At 41.8% G+C, this 18,552-nt stretch overlaps 2 protein-coding genes across 2 annotated transcripts; one reads left to right on the plus strand and one right to left on the minus strand.

Moving 5' to 3' along the window:
- Window positions 1-2: 2 nt before the first annotated feature.
- On the minus strand, window positions 3-10,310 carry ube2r2 (ubiquitin-conjugating enzyme E2R 2). The gene is made up of 6 exons (XM_084030250.1): window positions 9,699-10,310; window positions 9,176-9,365; window positions 6,400-6,486; window positions 6,151-6,248; window positions 5,302-5,436; window positions 3-5,173 (listed from the first exon to the last, which is right to left on the minus strand). Exons 2-6 carry the CDS (start codon window positions 9,350-9,352, stop codon window positions 4,888-4,890), a joined length of 783 nt encoding a protein of 260 aa, XP_083886376.1. The 5' UTR covers window positions 9,353-9,365; window positions 9,699-10,310; the 3' UTR covers window positions 3-4,887.
- A 1,159-nt stretch (window positions 10,311-11,469) lies between these two features.
- Window positions 11,470-17,361, plus strand: ubap1 (ubiquitin associated protein 1). Its single transcript, XM_084038586.1, has 7 exons — window positions 11,470-11,645; window positions 13,269-13,317; window positions 13,454-13,578; window positions 14,011-14,823; window positions 14,949-15,107; window positions 15,606-15,707; window positions 15,893-17,361. Exons 2-7 carry the CDS (start codon window positions 13,278-13,280, stop codon window positions 16,031-16,033), a joined length of 1,380 nt encoding a protein of 459 aa, XP_083894712.1. The 5' UTR covers window positions 11,470-11,645; window positions 13,269-13,277; the 3' UTR covers window positions 16,034-17,361.
- Window positions 17,362-18,552: the final 1,191 nt, after the last annotated feature.

Raw genomic sequence — 18,552 nt, forward strand, 5'->3', positions numbered from 1 at the left:
TTGGCACTATTTCTTCAGTAGTAATAATTTCAAAACAATACAATGCTCACAGAGAGAGGTCTGTGTATTATCTAGAGGAACAGGGACTTTTGGACACACTTGTTTCTGTAGGATTTTCAACATGCCATTTTCTTCCAATGCAGTGTGTGCGAAAAACACATTCCCATTCAAATCAATTTAATTGGAGTGCAGACAGATATCTCATATATCGCAACATCTGGACAAACCGATCCAAAACTATGCATGACTAGATACCACTCAAGGTATGTAATTTGGGTAAAGCAACTCTTTAAGATAATACATTTAACATAACACACTAATAATCCATGTAGCATTTAGAAGGTGACCATTGATCAAAAGCAAAATAAGGTGAAAAACCTTTCAAGAGGCTTCAATGACATACTGTTTTATTTTTGAATGATTTTCCAACTCAACCACAATAACTGTATGCCTCCGTTTGCATTTCACTCCTAGTTCTACTCCAAAACCTCCTTGCTGTCTCGTCTGTCTTCCATGACATGTGGGATAGCAACAGATATCTTTTACAATATAAACTTTATGAGTGACATTTGCATCCCCACAAACACAAAATGATGAGGAAGAAACATACAATCATAGAAAAAAAAACTAAACAAGGACAGCATTAACATCAATAGGTGTGGACACACGCAGGTCAGTCTATAGAGTGTGGCCATGTGAAAGCCCGCACTTCCAAAAATACACACTTGTGCACACACATGCTCACGAGCCCAGATGAAATGAACTAAATGGTTTCATTCAGGCCTTTGTATGTAATAGTGTGTATTAACATCATCCGCAGCTCTTTTTTAGTGTGTCGTTTTCTTCGGTTGAGTTTGGGAGTTCTCCTCATCCCTCAGAGATTATAACTGTACTGCGCCTGCCCTCATATAAACAAGGCATACATTCGAGTTAAAAGGATTTTAACACTGTAGAGCTCTTCACTGATCACTGAATTGCTATCATAAGGGCAACACTACGACTCAACAAAAACAACACTTATTCAGATTTCTAACTTCGTGATGGGAGGCACGGTTAAACTAAAGCACATTTTTTTGCTTTTGGGAAATACACTTATTTGCTTTCTTGCCTGGAGTTTAATGAGAAGATTGATGCCACTCATGTGTGTGTCCATAAAATGGGAAGCCAAAGCCGGCAGTCGGTTAGCTTAGCTTAGCTTAGCACAAAGACTGGAAATAAAATGAAACAACTCGCCTGGCTAGTTCCAGCTCATAACTCCTGGCAAAACCACAGTCATTCCTTTTAACATTTCATGTTTCTTTTTTAAACAAACAACACATAACACAAGCGTGTTCACTTGTGAGCTTTAAAGGTGCTGGTAGGTGGATTTTGTTTCCTTTGGAAGGAGCCAGGAGTTGTTTGCTCTCTTCCAGCTTCTGTATCAAGCTAAGCTAATTCAGCTAATGGCAAAGGAATTGATCGACATCTTGGGGAATACACTCTTTGGCTTTCTGGCAAGGAGTTACATGGGAAGATTCACACTACTCTTATGTCTGTCCATTAAATACGAAGCTACAGCCAGCAACCCATTAGCATAGCTTAGCATAAAGCCTGAAACAGCTAGTCGGGCTCTGTCCTGGCACCAAAGTTAGATTACAAGCACCTCTTAAAGCTTACTCCATTATATGTTAGATCGTGTTTGTTTAATCTGTACAAAACCCTAAGTGTGAAAAGGTCAATTTGATGTTTGATGGGGGATTACGTGGTGGACTACGTCTTGGCAGAAGAGATTTCGGGAGGGTACTACTCCCAGCCAATAAACAATTCAACACATTAACCCTGTAAACTAACAAATGGACATTTTTACACATAGGGTTTTGTATTATAGACTAAACAGAAAAGATAGCTAGACAGAGCCAGGCTAACGGTTTACACCTCTTTTCAGTCTTTGTGCAAAGCTAAGCTAACCAGTGGCCATAGTTTCACATCGAACACATCAAAATGGTAGAGATCTTCTCATCTCAGCCACAAATGTGTAACTCGTTCCAAGTCCTTTAGCAGATTGGCATTCGACTGGTATATTTCATTATTATGAAATGTCTTCTCTATATGGTGAAGGATGGGCAAAACGTGTGGACCACATGGAGGGAAGTTCAGAATCTCTGGCATTTATGCCTTTCCTGTTGTGCCTTGATCCATTAAAGATCCAGTTCAGGAGTGGATTTCCTCTCCCCTGTCCCCAACAGAATCCAAATCTCTGCGTGAGCCTCAACAGCACAGGGCCAGGAGGAACTGTTTCACTCCTCTGGCTTCACATTAAAATCCAAAAGGTATCTCTTTAGAGTTCGTTTCAAACAGCGGTAAATCCACCATATGCAGCCATTGTCTTTAAAATGAACTATCGTGGGGCTGTACTTGGTTTCCTTGGCATAAAATCCATCCGTTTGAATGCTCTGTTGTGTTGAAAAGGGCAACAGATTCATACCCCGCAAGCACAAGTTATATTAGTCGCTTATGCTGTTCAGTGTATCCAAAAGTTTAATACTCAGAGGGTGTTTTTTCTCTCTCTCTTTTTAAATCTGTCAAATCCTCAGACAGTTCAGGCCTTTACCAAAACAGCATGAGAACACTGTGCAAACACACAATGTTCTCTCGACCGGATAAAGTCCAAAAGGTCATTCGGGCAAACTCACTGTTGTGACAGAAGTCTGCACCTGTTCCACAGAGACGGAGAAAGAAACAAGAAAACCCTGACATTGTAGTCGATAGATGAATAGTAAATGTAAATATTCACACACACGCACACAGACAGATAACAGGCAATCAGTGTCATATTCATTCAAATGCAAATGTGTAGCTAAGCTGCATGTTGATTTCGTCCCTGTCGATAAACGGACTCTGGATGTGGTTTACCACAGTAACAACTTTCAACTGTCCAATTTTCACCAACTCACATTTGAGCTTAAGGTGGCGCGAAAAAACGTAACATTTTCACATCTATCACAACATAATGTGAGCATTTCTCTCGAGGAGAAAGTCCCAGGTGCCTTTTGATTTCTTTTAAAGTTGACTCTAGCCTACCAAGAGGAAAAGACCTTAAAGGACCCTAATCAAGACCAAAAGCATCACTCGGTCACGTGCAAACACGCTGGCGGCGGGTTAAGAGACTGTGAGTTCACTCTCTGCCCTCGACAGCCACCACAGTGATGAAGAAAGTAAGAAAAGGAGAAGGATGAGCAGTTTGTGTGTCAAGTTGACTGTTTTTTCTCTCTCGGTGAAAGTCTATTGAGGCCCTGAGGTTTAAGAGGCAGAGAGAGGTGTAGGAGGCGTAGGTGAGCCAGGTGACGTTGCTTTGAGGCAATCGTGACAGACACTACTGAAGGTGGGTCCGAGGGGGTGGAGTCACGGTGGAGCCTGCGTTTGCAAGTTGATTGCATCAGTCGAACAGACAGGTGTGCGACGGACAGAGATATTCTGCCGCGGGACACGCTGATGGACGGTGACGGGACACGATGGCCGGCTCATCGACTGATTAACGAGCCACACAGCAAAGTGTCCATCAGCCAGACTGTCTGAGCCCTCCCAGAAAACACAAAGGGGACAAATCAGGGAGGACAGAATGTCAACAAACGAAACAAAAGATGTACATGAAAAACAGCAACAAGGTGGATAAGAGAACACAAAAACAGACAATCTGACATTGGCCTGGCCGGACAAAGAGGGGGCCAGCTACAGTGGGATTCAAGACACCACCACAAGGACAGTTTGTTTTCATCATTTATCAAAAACTAAGACAATTTGTTAACTTTGTAAAAGAGAAATAACTGATAGTATGTGCTTTGGGAAATGCTTGTACTAAAATACCAGCATGTCTGTCTCAGCATGTATGCTCCGACAGTGTTTATCATGTATTTATTTAAGAACTAATGAGCTGTTACTACTGTTAATGCCTGATCATGATAAGATGACCGATTAAAAAGCTGGAAATATTTTCACCAGTCTTGTGCAAACAAGGATAAGACAGAACTAGAGATGACACAACATCTTTATGCATCTGCATTCAAGACGCAAAGCCAACGCATGAAAGACAGTCCAACTAAAGCGGACAAAACTACATTTAAAAAGACTGACAAACTGTAGCAGTTACCAAACCACTTCTTTAATGGCGGAACGAGTCTAACGGCTTTGTGTGGATCGAACAATACTGAAACTACTGACGGCGGAGAAGAAAGAAATTCAGCTGCAACCAAACGACTTACAGTGCGGTACATAAGGACTCGGTTGCATGAAAGAGTAATACAACAGGGCAAAAAGAAAAAACATGGTGGTGGAAATACCCAGGTGTGGGGATGTTGTGCATTATCTCGAGTCAGTAATTTGCACATGATTAATCGCACACTGGATAGTAATACCTTCTATTCTGCAGAGGCATGCCATCATTTCTGCATCCTCGATGACAACATTTAAAAAAAAAAGGGAAAACATAACGCAACATCAAAAAACACTCGGGGGTGCTCTCAAACAGTGCTCGAGCAATTTCAATTCTCAAACTCTGATGCCAGAGAGAGTGCAAGCTGTAATTAAGGCAAACGGTGGAAACACCAAATTCTGACTTTCAGTGAAAACGATACCAACAAACCTTTTTTTTCTGAAAAAGCATTACACTACAACTTTTATTTGACCGATCATTTGTATTAGTTTAATAAATGATGAAACGTTTTTGGCAGTTGACTTTTGACCCCACTGTACGTGTAATCACACACACACGCTCGCACACACAGACATACACACAGACACACAGACATACACACACACACACACACCACACACACAGAGAGAATATCGTAACACATAAAAGAAGGAGGGTGGTCGGGGGGAGTTGGCAGGGAGGATTTATCATTCAGATTATCATGAGTCTTCGTTGCCAGAGTCATCCTGGTTGTCGTAACGTCTGGTGGACGTCCCGCCGTCCTCCGTGGGACTCATCCCCCCGGCTTCGCCTACGGACTCCATCTCGCTCTCGTCTTCCTCCTCATCCTCCTCCTCCATGTCGTCGTCGTACAGGTCGTCATAGAGAAGGTCTGAACTGCTGTCCTGGGAGGGAACCCTGGTCTGGACGCAGTACTCCGCCAATGTGGTCGGCACCTTGACGCCATCACGCTCAGCCTCCGCTGCTGTAGACATCACCTGCTTTCTGTGGGGGGGAAACAGGAATAAAGTCGGCGTTTAATGTTATTTCTACGTGGACTGACTGGATGATTCTCTGGAAGCACATTATACATTTGTCTGTACAAGGATGAAAGACTCAATATTGTGAATTACCTGATGATCTCGGCATACTCCTTGTCCTTGCCTTTGCTGTCCCTCCATTTGCGAAACATGACGGACGCGTCCACATTAGCCGGGGAGAAGGTGTTGGGCTCATTCAGGAGAGAGATCACACTAAGCAAGATAGTCCTGGTGATAGATGACAGAACGGCACACAAACACACACACAAGGAAAATGAGGACACTCATCAGATCCTAACATTGTGTGAAAGAAAAAAGCTCTACCCTGGCTTCATCTGAACCCGCTCAATTACATGCTGCAACTAATCTGCTCAGGTTTTAATGCAGACTCAGCACTTTACCTCTACTCCTTGGCAAAGCGAGTCCTGCTGACATGTTGAATTTAAAGTAAATGCTTTAGTTACCCTGCAGCAGTGTCTTGTTCTTAAGATGTTCCGTAGAACAAAGGAATGCTACAAGTGAACTGTTCATTTACACCTTTCTTGATTCATGCTGTATGTATATTTCATTTTCTTTTATTTGTTCATTTTATAGACAAGCCCGGCAAGATGGAGGCTGACTGGAATCAGTGGGTGGAGTGGTGACATGCAACACACATAACTGCAATATCCCTGGTTCTATCCTGTTCAGATACCTGATATGGCACCTTAACTGTTTGGCCATCAGCTTTCTTATCCTATATTCTTTATTCAAGAGCATCAGTTTAACAGAATGTATCCTGTGCCATTACTGAGCGCTGTGTTTTTAAAATCAGTGTAGCCGGTGCTCAAATTAATATCCACATTGTATTAACAATAACAGAAAAGTTATTAAAAAAAAGACCACATGTCTGTAGAATGATTAAAGTGGACACAGAAGCAGAGGTTGTGTGGCACAGATTACCTGACGTTCTGGGTGGGGTTCCACCTTTCAGAGGGCAGCTCCCCGCTCTGAGGGTCATCGACAGGAGGGTGCAGGATGGAGATGCACACATCACCGTTCTGGAAAGAGAACAAAACGCACCACACGCATGACGTCATCAACATTCAGCCTCTAAGTGTCTCCATTTAAATATAAACTGTATAAATGCTAAATTGGCATGACAATGGCTACAGGAACTGGGCAGAAAGTGACAGACATTAAATGTTTTACCTCGTAGATGTTGGGGTGCCACATCTTGGTGAGGAAGCGGAAGGTTGGAGGGGAGTACGGGTAGTCAACCGGGAACTTGATGTGAGCCTGGGATAACAAACAGGGTGACCGTCAACACAGGGTTTGACCTTCTTCATGCTAAGTTTAAGGGCTTTGAGTCTCGGCTTGAGGGTGAAGAGTCCAAAGGGAGATGCGAGATTTGGAGGTTAACGTAGCACATATCCAACGAAAAAATATACTTATATACTATATATCCAAATAAACAAAATACATAAGTGTGTATTATTAGCAAGGCCTCCCTTCTCTTGTGAGACAAATTAAGTTCTTCCTTAAACAAAGCCAAAGTGATATAACATAGAACTGCAACAGTTTTTGCAGATGTCTCAAGGAGATGTAAGTTTATATCAGCTTAGTTTTACAATTCAGGAACCCAAAAGTTTAAGAACTGTAATTGTGATGGTGAATTAAAAATAAGTTCTCTCTCGACTGACTTGTCTATCTTTAAAAGTTGACTAATTAGCTAAATGAAATGATTAGTGTTAAACACCAAAAACAGCACCCTGCACCCGTTCAAATAGTCACAACAGCCAATTAGCCATGCCTAGGTAGAACTACACTGCAAAGCTGTTGTCATGTAATAGCAAATTAATTTCAATTGAGGTAGGCATTAGGTGACATAACAGTTGGTGCTTCTGTTTGGGGATGCACTGGTACCAGATCAGATATCGGGGCAATACTGACTCAAACAGCTGGATCAGGTATCGGGGACAATGGGGCCAGACTATTAAAATCAGTTCTATCATTATAGTTCAAATACTATATAATAGACTTTTATTCCTATTTTCTATTGTTTGTTGATGCAATAGAAAGGTTTACACATGAATTATATACTGATTATGAAGATTTTTAACCAAGTTGTTGGTCTATGATTTATCATTATAAACTATTGATAACAATTCAGTACATTTATATTTATGTGTTTTTTTTATATATATTTTGTTTTACAACGTTTGGAAATCAATACTGAAGTCCAGCCGGAACTTTCCTTACACATAAAAGAACGATCCCAGTCTCTTCCAAACAGTGAGGCTCACAGCTCATTAATTACACGCTTGTATCGGACGATACCAAAAGCCTGGATGTTGCTATCATGACTGAAAAAGTCTGAACAGTTCCTTCTTCTAGTTCTGTGTTTTCTATCCATAGCATTGCACAATTATCTAGGCGAAAGGCATGTGTGCTTGGGTGTGTGTTACACTACCCCGGCTCTCACCGAGCTGCTGCCACTCAGATAGGTCTATCATTACTCAACAACTCTCTACGCAAGTGCAGCCTTGGGACATTAAAAACACAGATGTCGTGACACGTGAGTTTCCATGCAGGGTTCAGCAGCAGAAACACAGTCTCATAGTTACTGGGGTCAGTCTCTTCCACCAGTAGTTCTTCAATTACATCTCCACCAAAGTGCAACAGGCATTCCTTCTTGTAGTTTACCAGACTCAATGAGTCAGCAATAGAATTATATCAATGAATGTAATTGTGTGGGTGTCACGGTGGCTCAAGCAACATTTGCCTCGGATCAAGAAGATCCTGGGTTTTAATGCGTCTGCAAGTGTCTTTTGAATGCTTGCAGGTAAAGTGGTGACTCCAGCTATAGCTCCTATCAAAGATTTGTGTCCTGTAAGAGGGGATCCTCCTCTGTGGCTCTGTGGCCCCTCCCATTTACTCTTGTTTTTGTGCATACCGTGTTCTTACCTGAAATCAGGGTCTCGTGATCGAGGGTGTAATATAACATGTTGTACAGATTGTAAAAACATGATGCAAGGTCAAATAAATACATTTGATTTGACTTCTGAGTAGATAACTGGACGTCACCGTAATGTGTAACGTAATCAACAATGGTGGCAACACTTGCTCCTCTTTATTAATTTTTTGGCATTGCTAGAAGATTACAGCATCATCTGCATTACCTCAACTTGAAATGTGGGCTCTCATTGTACCACCCTTGTGTCACTGAATAAGTAACATGAAAGATAGGAGGAAGAGTCTCGTGGTGCCCTTCTCTCTTACTCGTTCTCTGTGCTGAGGTGCCATTTATATCGGTCCCACAGCTAAATATAGCCATCTGAAGTACAACCATCATACAGCAAGGGGGAGAGGGCTGGACAAGGAGAATGGAGGGAGAGGGGAGAAACACTAAAAATTAAAGAAATATAAATAGCTGTCTTAAACTGAAAATTCTGACACCAGTAGAGGTGAGCAGATAGAGGTGAGCCCGTAGAGGTACGCCAGGTCATTGCTGAATTAGCCATGTAAAAAATCCAACAACCATTATAGTAAGACTTTTTTTTGTCTGACATTTTAAACACATTTAAATCAACTTTTAATGTCACGCAATTGTCCAGAGCACCGTACACATTGAAACTGCATTTAATCCATCCCAGTATTAGGAGCAGCGGGCAGCTACCAGTAGGAGCTCAGTCCGTTGGGACTCGTACCGAGTACGGAGTGTGGACTGGTAGCTGGAGCCCTCGAGCAAGGCACCGAACCTCCAAACTGCTGCCCGGTCGATGTGTGTAGTAGCTGCCCACTGCTCCTAATATTAAATGCAGAGGCTAAGTATCACTGTGTATGGTGCCCTGTACAAAATCAGTAGCAGAAGATTAAATACATGTAATCGTCTGCTCCTGATTATAGATTGGTTGGATGTATCTCATTCCTCAACACGGTGCCATGCTTTGTTCAGTCTTTTGGTATTAGAAAGTTTCGATCTCACCTTAAAGTAGCCTCCCTCATACAGGGTGTTCGGGGGGCCGAAGATGGCCACTTCCCAGTTGTAGAGGTCAGACTCCTCCACCAGAGTGATACGGAAGCCCTCCACCGGCTGCTCCTGCAGAGACTTCAGCTCCATCATCAGGGCCTTCTGGGAACTAGGGGTTGCCTGGTGGGCCATGTTTATCCCACTTCTGACACCAGGAGCCACAGACCAGTCCGATGTAGGGGAATGTAAATGGGTGGAAAGAAAAATGATGGGCTTCACGGTGCTGTCAGGATTCCACTTACAGTTCCTATGTTTGACATATATTTCACGGTTACAGTTGACTCTAGGGCAAACGTCTGTTAGCTTCGTTTGCGTTGGCATTAGTCCTTCTGGAACAGGCTAAAAGAAGCAGCAAACGTGAATATATAACAACAAACACAAACAGGATATGTGGCCCGTCAAGCTAGCTTAAGTCAGGGGTTTAGTTCGCGGGCCCTTTATGGGGGAAAAGCAAAGTTGATAAAAAAAAAGTGTTTACCTCCGTCTCCTCGCACTGTAATGTGAATGCTTTTCGTTACAGCTGAAAACTGGAAGGTAAACTCATCGGTCGTCCATGCTAGCCTGGCTATGTCTTGACAAAGAGACAGTGACAGGAGCAGTGGATTTCCTGCTCGAGCCTACGGCTGGTCCTCGTGTTGTGTTCCCGAAATTCTTTGTGTGCCAGTGTTGACAGTTGACAAGGAGCTAGTATGAGTCTAAGTCACGGTCTCCTGTGGATCATTCTCGGGCTCGAAGGAGGTGACTCGCTCTCCCCGACATCTCTCCGCGCTGCTGGTTCGATTCCGACGAGCGCTCAGCTGATCCCCGCTTGTTTGTGTTTGTTTATCTGCTCCCTGGCAGTCTCAACTTCTCCACACGTCAGCTAAACCCCTACCGAGCAACTTCGTTCCCGTGAAGCAGCGTCCCCCCGCTCTCCGCCGTCCCCTCTGGCACACCGGCGGCGAGAAAAGCGGACAAATTCGAGGCTACGGTCGCGAAAAAGACAGTAACGGAGAGGTTTACACTGGCGAATTACAGTGGATTTCATCGATTTTTATTTTCCTCTCATCGGTGCTTCCGGCTATCATTGCGCGTGTCTGCAAAACGTAAAGCACGTACAGGTCTGAACGTGACGTGCGCGCGCACGATGCGAAAGCGATACAAACAAAAAAATATATAAATATATATATATATAAAAATAATAATACAAAAATAATAGTAAGTTAAAAAAAACTATTAGGACATTCACAGATAGGCCTTTGTACATATTAAAATGTTATTATACTGACCATTTGAGAAGTAGGCTCGTAGTTCTTATATTTCATTAATTTAATGATCATAAAAAGTGGCAACCTTTCATTTCATGTTTATTCTCTCTCTTTAGTTGCGTCCCTAAAACAAACGATAAATATCTGTGATTTTTTCAGAGATGGCCTATTGCCTATCGAAGCCAAATAACTAAATCTCATGTAGAAAGTCCTATATTTCACTATATTTCACTTAAAGATTGCTTACAGATTGTAAACAATATAGGTCATGTGCTGGGTTTTCATTACTGTTGTGAGTTAATAGAAAAGCGTATCAACACTTGGCATATGCTGCTATCCCTTTTACTTTGTCATAATCAACTCTGACAACAATGAGTGGCTTATGTGAATAGATTAGTTTTCCTCATTATCTTTTTTTACCAGAGTTAATTATATCATCTGGTGTCCTTCACTGCTAGCATTTTGAAGGAAATAAAGGTACGTGGTTTTGATAGTTTGACAGTTTTATTTTCGGAGAAATACATATATAAGTGGTGCATGCATAAGCAACACTTTGGTTTGATTTTGACATAAGAAGGTTGGTATGAATTTCCCCAAACATTTAAAAGAAATTTAATGTTTTCTCCAATCAACTCTTTGATGACTGGATTTCACTTATTACCTTTGTAATAATCATTATTATCATTATTATCATTATGATCCGTTTTTCTAACACATACTACATTGTAGATTGCACGCAATAGGCTACCCACTGTAAGTAGTTGTCTGTGTATAAAGTTTTGTATACACTTTTTATTTTTCTTTCATAAATCATATGTAGAGAGTTTTAAATACATTTTGTAGTACCAATACAATGCCAATAGACATATTTTTCCTGGTTTGAATAATGAGAAGCACTGTATTTTTCTTTAAAAACCCCACCTACCAGTTTGATAAAAAAAAAAAAAAAAAACTCACCCAGCTAGATGTAGCGTTGCGTTGTACTGACGTCATGTAGGTGAGTGACATCAGACAGGAACCAGTGGAAAGGAGCTTGACAAATCAAGATGGCGTCCCACGCTGAAGCAGGAAAGGGATTTCAGTACAAATAAAACTCTTTCGGGAAATAGTTTACGTTTGACTGCCACCTCGACGAGACGTCGTTTGGATTTCGAAGAAACAAGGCGGAGCAGATACAGGTGCGAGGAGTCCGCGTTTGTATGCGAGCTCAGTCTTGTTTCAGGGGCGGTGGCAGCAGAGGCAGCGGTGTGTCTTATACAGCCACATAACACATCACATCCAGGCCACTGGCGAAGCTAAGTGTATTAGCATCAACAGTAGCTTTTCTACAAAAAACACATTAGTCAGCGGCTAGTGGTAATTCAGTATTACATTCATTGGAGCTTAATAATCCGTCATTACCTACTAATGTCACGCCAGCCGTTGACGTATTATCGAAACTGTCACTGTACGCAAGCTGTTAGCTCGTTGAGCTAGGAATGACCATAATAATGATAGCTTAGCTTGTAGCTAGTTAACACGATCATAACTTTAGTATGACTAGCCGGGGAATATACGTTATCGTACTGCAACGCGCCTGCTAGCACAATTGCGAGCAATACGCGACAGATGGCGAAACTCGACATCCGCTATTTTAACGTAAAATCCCCCGAGAATGCGACGCATAATAGTAACTGCGATGCTTTCATGAGAAGTTAGAATCAGTTAATATCCCCCTAATTAGCTAATACCACTACCTCGACGAGTTGTCTGTTTTTGTGTTTGTATGACACATTTATACTCACTTGATTCAACTGTAACATTGGCTAACGGTGCTGTCTAAGTTGTTAAAATAACCACGCAGAACAGAAACTTCTGGGCTGTTACAGTGTTACAATAACAGTATGACAAATTACTATCAGGAACTAGCTTTCATATGTGATGGCTAACGTCACCGGATTAAAGTCGTATTACAATTATAAGACATCTGAAATAGCTGCTTTTTACTAAATTCCTGCGTGGCGTATTTACACGGTCGAATAGACGGAGAGTTTATAGTCTTGTGTCACTTTCGTTTTACATAGCTGGGTTTTTATTTATTAATTATAGATTTCTGCTCCCTCTAGGAGATCCGTGGGTCTTTTCTGACAGTGCTGGCAATATTCAGCAGAATGCAGTGTATTGCAGACTACTTGCTTCTCATTTAATATTGTCTTTCTGATGTAAAGAGCAGCAACAAACACTGGTGAATAATGTGATCGGCATCTTAGCATTAGAGTTTGCTTTGTAGAAATGACTGACAAGTCTCTCATGGGAGATCTGTGAGATTGGGATTCGATCAAATCAGCAAGTGCACTAAAGCTGGTGATTTTCAGCAGCGTAGGCAGTACTAGCGAAGCATATAGCAGTGAGCCATTCGACTCGGTGTTTATTTAAAATGTTGCTTATTGGAGCAGATAGTACATACAAACAAATCAGCCCTTTTCAGCTGTGTAAATGGATTAAATCTATCACTTTTTTCGACCAGCACACAGATCAAAGTTCTGTGTTCAGCAGATGTGAAAACAGTGGCTTCTCTGTGTTGATAATGTCAGCTGTTGTTTGCACGGCATGACCAAATAATGGGATTATGTGTCTTGAGATGCAAAGCAGCGGAATGTACAAAGCCAATGGGGAAGTGTAGAATTTTGATTTGAAGAGAAAAAAAATTCCTGGCTGTTTTCACACTGATGCACCTTAGTGTGTTCATATATTAAAAGATTCCATGTAAATATTGACTTTTCCCCCCCCCCCAAAAAAAACCCTACACTGTTTGTTTTCAGAGTCTCTAAATGGCTGCTAGGAAGTCTGGATCAGATGCATACAACAATGGTGAGGACCTAATTTTTAATATTTTCTTGTTGCACTGATCTTTTGAGTTTTAATCAAAGTGTAGGTTCAATGTCTACTGGTGCCCATAGTTCCAGTGTGTTTCTAATACATGCTTACTTTGTTTTTTGGTACACAGGACCCATCAGCTACCTTGATGAAGTTCCCTTCAAGATCAATGACAAATTCCGCTGCCCAGCCAAAGTGGGACTGCCTGTTGGTTTCTGTCTCCCAGACTGTGGCTCTTTGCTGGTGGATTCACAGGTTAGGCATAGGGAAATGTGGTGATTTTGCACTGCTGTAGTATGCTGCACATCCTCATCAGGGCTTAATCGTGCTAACCTACAATATTATGGCAATGGTTATTATCGGGAGAGAAGACATAACTTTATGGTAATATAAAAGGAAGAGGTGTAGTAAACGCATGCTGTCAATACTGACAATTTGGCACCAAAAGATATTTTAGTTGTTGCTAGCATTGAGCATTCCTTCTGAAATGGTTGGACGACAGTTTGTATTGTTTACAAATGACAGCAACAGCTTTCGAGTTTATTTAAATTATATTGTGCAAGTTCTTTAGATGCATTATCTGTTAAGCTAGAATTGAAATGTCACATTGCTCTAAAACTCATACTTATTCTTGTCTTTTCTGTCACCCTGGGTGCCCTCTTTGCCCATCTTCCTCTTACTCAACAGTATGACTTTTCTCTGGAGAGGCGTAGTGTGCGCTGGGGTTTTGAACTGGCTGAGGCCAGAGCAGCAGAAGCAAGAGCAGAAGAGGCAGCAGCCAAGCAGGAGCCTAAGAGCCGGGAGTGCTTGGCACAGGACACTAATGGTGGTGGAGGGAAGAAGTCTGCTGCAGACGACCAGGACCTTCTACCACCAGCTTTGAATCCTGTCCTGGCGGGGCTGAGCCATAATGCCATCCTCACTCCACTGCCTGCCCCAAGCCTTGGCCCCAGGAAAATCCAGCCCAGCACTCCCCAGCTGCACTGCCTCAACCTAGCTGACTTTGAGCGGGAAGAGGACCCCTTTGACAAGCTTGAGCTCAAAACTTTGGACGATAGAGAGGAGCTCAGGAACATCCTTCAGAGCCAACCCCAACCTCAACCTCCTCCCTCTGTATCCCCACCAGAGGTTTCCCAAATAGGGTCCGTATCACGTGGAAACAGCCCATCTCCTCCCAGCACCAACACCAGCCTCACAGCCAAACCTGGCTTTACGCATAAACCCAACGGATTGGTTGCCTTGCTGGATATGGACAGAGTTGGGCACCCTGGGAGAACAGGGTTTGACACTGATGATCGGCCCTGTAACATCCGCTCTCTCACTTTCCCCAAGCTCTCTGATTCTGGTGACCCAGAGCCAGTGAGGTACAGCCCACTTCCTGCACCCATTCCTGCTACCCGACAGAACTTACCCAATGGCAGTCCACCGACCATACCTAAGACCCAAGTTATTGTTACCCCTGAGCCAACCAGCCACACAAAAATTGGCACACCAAAACCGGTGAGCATGAGATTACGTACTGCTTGACGATAGTGTGCATAGTTTGTTATATAGAATAGTGATTAATCACTGATTGTAAATAATGAATTCCAGGAACCTAACATTCATCCATGTTTTTACTCTAGGCAAACACTCTGCTTGCCTCTGCTGGTCTACCGTGTGGCGGAGCCCTGCTCAGTATGACTCCAAGCGAGCGTCAGTGTGTGGAAACCCTTGTGGGCATGGGCTACTCTTACGAAGGTGTCCTACGGGCAATGCAGAGACAAGGGCAAAATGTGGAACAGGTGTGACTTCCTCTCGCCCCAATGCACAGAAATCTGGATTCCTAGCATATTCCCTGTTGGACATACTCAACAGTTCATTGTTTGTGTGCTTGTGTAATTGTGTTCAGTGTAGCATCAATGCAGTACATATGTAAATATAGTCATACATTAAAATAAAGTTGATTCATCATAGTTTGTGTTGTCTCAAAAGTTATGGAATGAGATGTTTCTGTGACCTGTACAGCTATTACTTAACAATATGACCTATCCAACCACGGTCTCATGATGGTGTTTCTATAGCAGCAGATGTGGGATAAAATTAAAAGAAAAATATAACAGGTTCTAGGTAGTTGGCGTGTCACATTGAATTTGGACCAGCATTGGGCATCACTAACTTATAAGATGCATAAAAGATCAAGAGAACAATTAATTAGCTCTACAGCACTTCCAACATGAATTGATTTCAGTATAATCTTTTATTGTTTTTATTAATAAAAATGAACTTATTGTTTGTCTAAGGTACTGGACTACCTGTTTGTCCATGGGCGTCTGTGTGAACGGGGCTTCGATTCAAGTGCAGTGGAGGAATGTTTAGAGATGTACCAATGCTCAGAGGAAAAGGTTTGTACAATTTGCTTACTGTATAACGTATATATAAGTTAATAAGTTAAATAATGGCTACCTAGAAAACTGTTTAGTCTATTAAATATGAGTGATACTGCTACACAAAACACCCTATTGTTTATAATCAGCGTAAAGATATAGATTAAATAATCGTATCATTATTTTATTTTCAACCTTGCCAGGCTTTGCAGTTCCTTGAACTAATGTCAAGATTTGGCGAAATGGGATTTCAACGAGACGCCATCAAAGAAGTGCTGCTGGTCCACAACAATGATCAGGACAAAGCTCTAGAGGACCTGATGGCTCGGGCTGCAGCTAGCTGAGCCAAGCTGAGCCAAACTAACCAGCCAACCAAAGCCCAATCAAGGGCTTGCCTCCCGCTACTACCCAACACAGCCCCTTTCCTTCTGCCTACCCCATTACACCATGCCCTGCCCTTGCCTTGGCTGTGGGAGGGACAGCTGGGAGATGGTTGTATTTCTCTTTGTGCTAAACGTATTGTGTCTCAGCACCTCTTAAAGACTGTGTGCCTAGATTGGAGGGGCTAAAAGTGTAACAATTCTTCATGGTGGTGTTTTTTTTCTAAGAAATCTTGGGGCTAGGTTCCAGGATTTTTTACTGCAAGGGTATTAAAAAAAATGGGAAGGATGACAGAACTTAGAAGAAGAAACTGGAAGAATTGAGCTGTGGCGTTTTGATGCTGTTCCTTGCTACCACTGCAGGGCCGAATGGGGAGCTGGTGCCTGGCTCCGAGTACATCACAGAAAGGACGGTTTGAACTCTTGAAAATCCAAAACAACTAAGCTGCCAACTTCCACTGCTCTGTGCAGACCTAGTAAATGGTGGCGAGTATTCGGGGGCCTTGATGAGGTTCTTGAGCAACATTACAAAAAAAAAAAAAATCTGACTCTCAAGAAGTGCCCTCTCTGATCTGGTGCCCTGCACCTAGTTCTGTTCTACTTTATTATTATTTAATTCATTAATGTCTGTTTTTCTGTTCATTTTGGGCACTTTTTCATGTCAGTGTGAAGATTCCATTTCTTTCATTTCTGTAGTAGGAACTGCATTATAGAGCATTAGTCACTATCACTTAGAATATAAGACATACTACTGCCGCAGTATGCTCTTCAACCTGCACTGGAATGACCTGTTAAAGGAGTGGGAAGGAATGGGGAAAGTTCCTCTGTAGGACATAATAAGAAATATCCCATAACCCACTGGCACTGATGTGTCACATACTGCACACACATGTTTCATCATTGTCAACTTATTTAAAATAGTACACTGATAATTTCATTTAAGAATGAAGAGATTGATATGATAATGTAAGATATGTTAACTCACACAAGGGATGTGTTTAACTGTCTTTTCTTTAAAAGACTGGAAAATAGTGAGTGGTTTAAAAAAAAATGTAAGTGATGGTTGCTTTTACCGCCACATTACAGTGCAATAGAGACATTTCATATTGTGGCACTGTTGACCGGCATATTGAGCCTCAAGCAACTGTTGGGAGATAAGGAATGGTCTTCAAGCCTTGCTAGTAATTTGGATGTACCTAGAAAAAGTTTGATTTCATTGATCACCATCATTTATTCTCTGTTATTGGATTTCATGCCACACACTCTAATCAAACATGAATTTGGTTTGTTGACTTGTCTACTTTCTTTTTTTCATGTTTAATATGAGTGGTCATCTTGAGGTTAGGTTTGTCGCCACTGTCTTAAATGGAAAGTTAACAAGTTTCTGTCACCACATGCCAAACGCATTGCTGCATATGTTGATAGGTTGTAATTATTTCAAATAATGATATAAAAAAAATTATAATTCTTATTTTTATAGTATGTGTCTGAGTTCCATGCTTCATTTGTGTTTTAAAAAGCATGTCTACTCAGTTGCACCAATGGCAAAGATGGCATTCCATAGTCTTGAGCTCTGTCGTACTGATGGGGGTTGTGAGAGACATGGTAACAGATTAAGGGCTTAAAGTTAGCAAAACGTGATTCACAGAACTGGCACTTTGTTTCATAGTTGCAAAAAGAAATGTTCCAACCACCATCTATTTTAGAACAACCCCTGGTTTGAATAATCTATATTGTGGTTTACTTCCAATACAGACATAATTTTACTTGTTTAATAAAAAATAAAAAAGATTTGCTACCAAGTGTCTGCAGAATATACAGTGCCACTAAACCCAGATGAATGCGCATGCCTGCAGTAAAGAAACCTTCTGGGATGCATCCAACAAAATTGCGATTTCCTTAAAACAAACTAACATCCCAGTGTTTAAGTGGCGCACATCATCAAGATGTTTTAGGGTAGGACAGTGCCTGTTGCAGACAAACAACATAATGGGAGCAAGGTGTAATGTTAGACCTATATCTTTATTCAAACCAGCATTTTGTCTGATATTTAGTTGACATGATCAAATAAGTGTTTTCACACAGCTCTGTTTTAACTGCCTTCCTTTTTCATTTACTGTCATAAAGATACAAGTTACCACTTACTTTACAAACAGGAGTGGTTTTATTGTCGCCTTAAATAACTCATACGTAGCTGTGTGGTTTCCTCAATCATACATAAAGCAAGTTAATGTCCTCTCTGACAGTTACACAAGTTGGAGTGAATTCAATGCTCCTCCCTCAACGCCTCCCCTCCTCCTATTTCTGGTACAATCCAGTTGTGTGGGGATGAAATCGAGGTTCTTATTAATTATGGCATCGTGTTTGAGGGTTTATATATCAGATCCGCCTGTTAGACACAGCATCATTGAATATGGGGCGCTAGTGATTCCCAAGCTCCGGAAATGTGATTTGGAAAATGTTGAATTTTCTCATGAATGATT

This window comes from Eutrigla gurnardus (assembly GCF_963514095.1).
Source record: "Eutrigla gurnardus genome assembly, chromosome: 2".
NCBI lineage: Eukaryota > Metazoa > Chordata > Actinopteri > Perciformes > Triglidae > Eutrigla > Eutrigla gurnardus.